Raw genomic sequence first — 7,097 nt, forward strand, 5'->3', positions numbered from 1 at the left:
AGAACCATCAGCCTGCTTCACTATGTACTTCCACAGTACCTGGTATATAGGAAGCACTCAATAGTATGATCAATTATTATTAACCTTTAACAGATTCTCAAATAGCCTTTCATTACATGAAACTGACAGTTCTTTGTGCTCAGCAGTAGTTCTTATATCTGGGAAAAGTCACTTATCAGTCCTTACCCCATACAACAACTTTGCAAAGTCTTGGCTTAGCCCTACATAAGCACTAAGATGAATTACCTTTCAGTTCTTTCTTATTACTTGCAAGTAAACACCCTTACAGTTCAACTGAGCTATGGATAAACATGGGTGATCATCTTAGGAGTTCTTCTTCACACATGCCTGCTACTTTAGAAAAGAACTTCCAGCTCCCTGTTGCTTCAAGATTTATTTTTTAAGATACAGGTTTCATCAGGTTCTGATGTTTTATTTATATATGAAATGATTTCCTTCTTAAATATTTACTTTAGAACTTTAGAGTTGCCTGATTATTTATTAACCAGATAATAATTTGGCATTTTTTAACTCTGGAACTGTACATATATGAATTAATATACATCACTATGCTTATAAGGTATGCTTGGAACTATGATACTTCCCCTTTAACCCCACCAGCAGTTTAATCTGCTTGCATTCCATTTGACTGTTTTGAACTAATATTAGATAGGTAGGTAGCCAATAAAAATAAGAAAAAATAAAGAAGTGTATCCAAAATTTAATTACTTAAAACAATTTATAAATTCTTTAGTTATTCTTAATTAAAATTTAAAATCCTACTGTAGTCCAAATCATCGGGGTGAAATTCTTTTGAATTTCAATACTTTGTTTGGGACAAATGAGCTGAACTCAAAATAGTGAGAGTAGAACATATTTTAAAAGACACCAGACCTGAGATAAGGACATCACAATGTAGATGTTTACTCATTTGTTTATGTTTATTACTTTGCCATTCAACAAATATTTATTAACTGCCAGGGGTATAAAAATGAACAAGCCTATTCCTGTGCTTTAAAATAAATCAAATTGGAAATAAATATGGCTACTGTGCTTAAAAGAATATACACGCATTCTGACCTTTTTCATCTGTCTTTCAATTTCACTATTAAAAGATCATGATTTGTACTGTATTTCTTTTTCCATTTATATTTTCCTGTGAAGGAAAATTGGAAATGGAAATTGCTGTTTTAGAAGGGGATGGATTCAAATATATTGTATATTTTTCACAGTCAAATATTCTTACATGTTTTATGTGCTTAAAAAATACAGAAACATTGTTATGCATAGAAATGTGTAATATTAACCTAAAGTCAAATAATCCCTGGTAATATATAAGGACTTTTTATTGTATTAGTTAGGTTACTTTTGTGTCCAGGCAATTTGACAACTTATGAATAATGTTTAGAAGGAAACAGACATCTCATCTGTCATTGTTAGGAAGGGATCCATTTCTTTCCGAGTTTTGCTTTAGTGAGGTTACCTTGGTCCGGGGTCTGGTCCTCACTTTTTAGATCCAGCTTTGGAAAGTGTTCAGGAACTACGTCATGCTATGTAAACCACAGTTGGATAATGCATAAGCCAGAACATCTAAATGTTCATTCGTTTAGAATTTGAAATGCAATTGCATAATAAGCAAACAGCTTTGCAGATTGACGCCGTCATCTTATTCCCTGGTCAGCTGGTAAAGAATCCACCTGCAATGCGGAAGACCTGAGTTTGATCCCTGGCTTGGGAAGATCCCCAGGAGAAGGGAAAGGCTTCTCACTCCAGTATTCTGGCCTGGAGAATTCCATGGACTGAATAGTCCATGGGGTCGTAAAGAGTCGGACACAACTGAGCGTTCTCTTAAGTGTTAAGTTAAATGGTGAATTGGTGAACACAAAATCAGAGCCGGAGGGCTAGTCAGGGATCTTACTGACTAGCGTTATTGAGTTCTGGTCATCCAAACCATCCATCTAGACTGTGGCCATAGAATTGCCTGATGCGTAGAATCCTGTGTCAACTGGTCAGGCTTCTCCTTCCCTGAAGGTCTTTAAGACGCACAGACAGCACTGCCTCACTGAGCAGCTCCTGTCTCTCACCCACAGTCTTTCTCTAACAGGTAACTCACTCAACTGACTACATTTAGGTTCAATCGCATCTTTCTGTCCTGCCTGCCTGATACTGTTTCAAAGCACCTTAGGTGGACTTCTGGAGAGTCCCAAAATGCTCCAGTCACGTGTTTCTTGGTATTATCTTCTTTTTAACCTATACGTTGTTATTCTCATCACTTTGGTATATGCTTCCAAGTTTCTCTCTCAAAATTCAATTCTGTCTCTTACATCCGTGTTGATATCTCCACAGGTATTGAGGACAGCTAAATCAGGTGTGGCCAAAAACAGCACCTTTTCCAACACTAATCCTAAAAGTGTAGCTAAACCTCAAGTTACTTGTTTTTGCAATGGCAGTGATAAATGTTTGCACTAGAAATAATGTTGAATTTTGACATAGTTTATAGAGGAAACTATCATTCAAGATACAAGGTAAAAAAAAGTTTAATTTAACAAACCACAAATTCATAGACTAGATATCTTACCACTAACATACTAATGCTGCCATTCGTCAAGAGGCAAGCTGAATTTATCATTGTTTCTGTTAGATACTTATAAAGTATGTATTAATCCTGACTGCTGATTTCAGTCACTATTTTTTTTTGTTTAAATGGTAATATGTTTTGGATTTCAGATATAAAACATTTCCCAAATATGAAGGATTGAATCAATGGTAAGATGGGTCTAGTTCCTGATTCTAGGCTATGATCAATCTTATTCTCTTTTAAAAAATGTTTTCCAGTTTTATTGAGATATCATTAACATATAGTATTATCTAAATTTAAGGTATACACTGTAATGATTTGACTTGCAAATATTATACAATGATCACCACAATAAATCTAGTAAACAGCTATCATAGCATATAGTTAATTGGGACTCTAGCATAATTTGTTTTTAATTTTAAAACTAAAAAATAAATTTAAAAATCCATCTCACATATGGATAACCATAAAAAGAGAAACTGTTTTTTTTCTTGTGGTTAGAAGTCATAGGGTCATTACTCTCTTACAACTTTTAAATATATAGAGTAATGTCAATTATATTCATTATGTTAGCTATTGTCACTAGTACTTATTTACCTTATAAGTAGAAGTTTGTCCCTATTGAGTATGTTCAACTCGTTTCCGCTCCATACCTACCCTTCAATCCTTAACCACAAATTTAATCCCTTGTCTATAAGTTTGGTGGTTGGTTTTTAGCTCCCACATATAAATGAGATCATGCAGTATTCAGTATTTGTCTTTCTCTGTCTCATTTCTCTCACTAAGCGGAATGCCCTCAACGTCCGTTCATGTCACAAATGGCAGGACTCCCATCTTTTTGTGCTGAACACACACACACGCTCCCTACTTCTTATCCTCTCATCTGCTGGTGAACACTTAGGTGATTTCCATGTCTTGACTATTATGAGTAATGCTGATATGAACATGGGGGCACAGATAAGTTTTTGAGTTAGTGTTTATTTTTCCTTCAGATAAATGCCCAGGAGAAATTGATAGATCGTATGGTAATTCCATTTTTATTTTCAGGGAAAACTTCCATATTGTTTTACACAGTAACTGTAACAATTTTCACTTCCACAAACGGTGAAAAGGGATCCCTTTTTTCACATCTTTGTCAGCATTTGTCATCTTTTATCTTTTTGATCATAACCATTCTAACAGGCATGATGTGATATGTCACTGTGATATTGATATGCATTTATCTGATATTGAGTGATACTGAGTAACTTTTCAGGTCCCTTTGGTTGTCTCTATGTATTCTTTGAGAAAATGTCCATTCAGAATCTTTATTCACATTTAGATTGGATTATTGCCAACAAAGGTCTGCCTAGTCATGGCTATAGTTTTTCCAGTAGTCATGTATGAACGTGAGAGTTGGATAATAAAGAAAGATGAGCCCCAAAGAATTGATGCTTTTGAACTGTGGTGGAGAAGACTCTTGAGAGTCTCTTGGACTGCAAGGAGATCCAACCAGTCCATCCTAAAGGAAATCAGTCCTGAATGTTCATTGGAAGGACTGATGTTGAAGCTGAAACTCCAATATTTTGGCTATCTGATGCAAAGAGCTGACTCATTGGAAAAGACCCTGATGGTAGGAAAGACTGAGGGCAGGAGGAGAAGGGGATGACAGAGGATAAGATAGCTGGATGGCATCATTGACTCAATGGACATGGGTTTGGGTGGACTCCAGGAGTTGGTGATGGACAGGAAGGCCTGGTGTGCTGCAGTTCTTAGGGTCACAAAGAGTTGGACATGACTGAGCAACTGAACTGAACTGATTGGCTTTTTGCTGCTGAGTTGTATGGGTTTTTTTAAATATACATTTTGAATATTGACCCCTTGTTCAATATATATAGTTTGCAAGTATCTTTTCCCATGCCTTATGTTGTCTTTTCATTGTGTTAGTCTTTTTATTTCTTTGCTGTGCAGAACCTTTTTAGTTTGAGGTAGTTCCACTTGTTTATTTTTTATTTTGTTAGATGTTATGTCAAAAAATTCATTGCCAAGAGCCAGGTCAAGGATCTTTTATTTTATGTTTCATTTATTTCTTTGTAGTTTCAGTTCTTTTGTTTAAGGCTTTAATCCACTGTGTGCTAATTTTTGTGAGTGGTGTAGGGTAGGAGTCTAACTTCATTCTTGTATATATGAATATCCAATTAGCACATTTACTGAATAGACTGTCCTTTCTCCACTGGGTATTCTTGGCTCCCTTGTTAAATATTAGCTGAACACATTCACAGGGATTTATTTCTGTGCCCTCAATCCTGTTTAATTGGTCTGTGTTTCTGTTTTTAGGCCAGTAATGTATTGTTTTGACTACTGTAACTTCTTAATATAGCTTGAGATCTAGAAGTAGAAAGCATGAAGCTTTGATCTTCTTTCTCAGGATTGCCTTGGCTATTCTGTGATTTTGGCAGTTCCTTAAAAATCTAGGATTATTTTCCTAGTTCTGTTAGAAATACAATGGGAATTTTCATAGGGGCTGCATTGAATCCATCTATGGCTTTTGGCAGCATGTACTAATTCTTCCAATCTGTGAACATGGTATTTAAATATCAATTACTTCTGATTCTGATTTCTACTACTGGGTAGTTCTCCCACTGATTTCGACATAAGCAGCTCTTAGACAATCCATATTTCATGATTATTTTCTCATAATCTTGTTTGATATTTCTTAATTTCAGGACAGTGTCAGTGGCTCTAGGTAAGTCTTTTTATTGATGGCATATTTCTCTTCTGTAAAATTGAATATTAGATTGAAAATTTAATTTATTGAACACTTAACTTTATTTAGATAGATAAGTCTGTCTGTCTTTCCTTTTTTGCTTCCTTCTTTCTTCCTTTCTCCTTCCCTAACCTTTCCATTCTTTCTTTCCTTATTTATAATTCAATGAGTTCTTAAAGATGTTTATTAATAGTTTTCCATATACTAAAAATATATGAAGTGTTAAATAAAATAGATGTCACATAGCTGTCTGGTCCTCTCTTAATAGTGATGAAGAAAAATCAGACGATGGTTACAGAGTTCATCCTCCGGGGACTTTGTCTTGGTCCAAGGATCCACTTATTCCTTTTTGGGCTCTTCTCCCTGTTCTGTGTCCTCACTCTGCTGGAGAACAGGGTCATCCTGGGGCTCATCTCACTGAACGGCAGACTGCACACCCCCATGTTCTTCTTCCTGTCATACTTGGCTATCACTGACATGGCCTATGCCTGCAGCACAGTGCCCCAGATGCTGGTCAACCTCCTGAGTCCAGCCAAGCCCATCTCCTTTGCTGGCTGCATCACACAGACCTTTCTCTGTCTGAGTTTCGCTCATACCGAGTGTCTGCTCCCGGTGGTGATGTCCTATGATCGGTATGTGGCTATCTGCCACCCTCTCCGATATTCTGTCATTGTGAGCTGGAGAGTTGGCATCAGCCTGGTGGGGACTTCCTGGGCATGTGGCTCCCTCCTGGCCCTGGTCCATGTGGGTCTCATCCTGAGGCTGCCCTTCTGTGGGTCTCATTAAACCAGCCACTTCTTCTGTGAAATCCTGTATGTCCTCAAGCTGGCCTGTGCTGATATCAGGCTCAATCAAGTTGTCCTCTTTGCTGCTTCCGTGTTTATCTTAGTTGGGCCCCTCTGCCTGGTGCTGGGCTCCTATGCGCGCATCCTGGCCGCCGTCCTGAGGATCCAGTCCGCTGAGGGCCGCAGGAAGGCCTTCTCCATCTGCTCTTCCCACCTCTGTGTGGTCGGGCTCTTCTTTGGAGTGCCATCATCATGTTCATGGCCCCCAAGTCCCGCCACCCTGAGGAGCAGCAGAGGATCCTTTCCCTGTTTTACAGTCTTTTCAACCCCATGCTGAACCCGCTGATCTACAGCTTGAGAAGCAAAGAGGTCAAGGGTGCCCTGAGGAGAGCACTGTTCAAGGAGTCATTTCTAACTGGTGACATTTGAATCCAAAAAAGTTCTCTGCACTCTTATATGTGCCTTGATGATACAAGAATAAGATTTCTCTCTTCCTTTGAAGGAAAAATTTTAGCTATATTGCTTTCATTGATTTTTCTTTCAGATGTGATTTTATTGTTATTGTTCAGTCACTAAGCATGTCCCATGAATTCTATGAACTGCACTCCAGGCTTCCCTGTCTTCCACTGTCTCCCAGAGTTTGCTCAGACTCATGTCCACTGAGTCAATGATGCTATCCAACCATCTCATCTTAGGTCGCCTGCTTCTCCTGTCCTCAGTCTTTCCCAGCATCACAGTCTTCCAGTGAGTCAGCTCTTCACATCAGGTGGCCACAGTATTGGAGCTTCCACTTCAGCATCAGTCCTTCCAGTCAACATTCAGGGTTGATTTCCTTTGGGGTTTACTGGTTTGATCTCCTTGCAGTCCAGGGGACTCTCCAGAGCTTTCTCCAGCAACACAATTCCAAAGCATCAGTTCTTTGGCACTCACCCTTCTTTATGCTCCAACTCTCATATCAGTACATGACTATTGGAAAAATCATAGCTTG

The 7,097-nt window shown here is 38.2% G+C and overlaps 1 protein-coding gene across 1 annotated transcript; it reads left to right on the plus strand.

Moving 5' to 3' along the window:
* The first annotated feature begins 5,594 nt into the window (after positions 1–5,594).
* LOC120877583 (olfactory receptor 2A1/2A42-like) lies at positions 5,595–6,538 on the plus strand. Its single transcript, XM_040259918.1, is given in 2 exon segments — positions 5,595–6,348; positions 6,351–6,538. Coding segments are annotated over 2 exon segments (942 nt in total).
* The last annotated feature ends 559 nt before the right edge of the window (positions 6,539–7,097 follow it).

Source organism: Oryx dammah, unplaced genomic scaffold (genome assembly GCF_014754425.2).
Source record: "Oryx dammah isolate SB20612 unplaced genomic scaffold, SCBI_Odam_1.1 HiC_scaffold_18, whole genome shotgun sequence".
In the NCBI taxonomy this organism is placed as follows: domain Eukaryota; kingdom Metazoa; phylum Chordata; class Mammalia; order Artiodactyla; family Bovidae; genus Oryx; species Oryx dammah.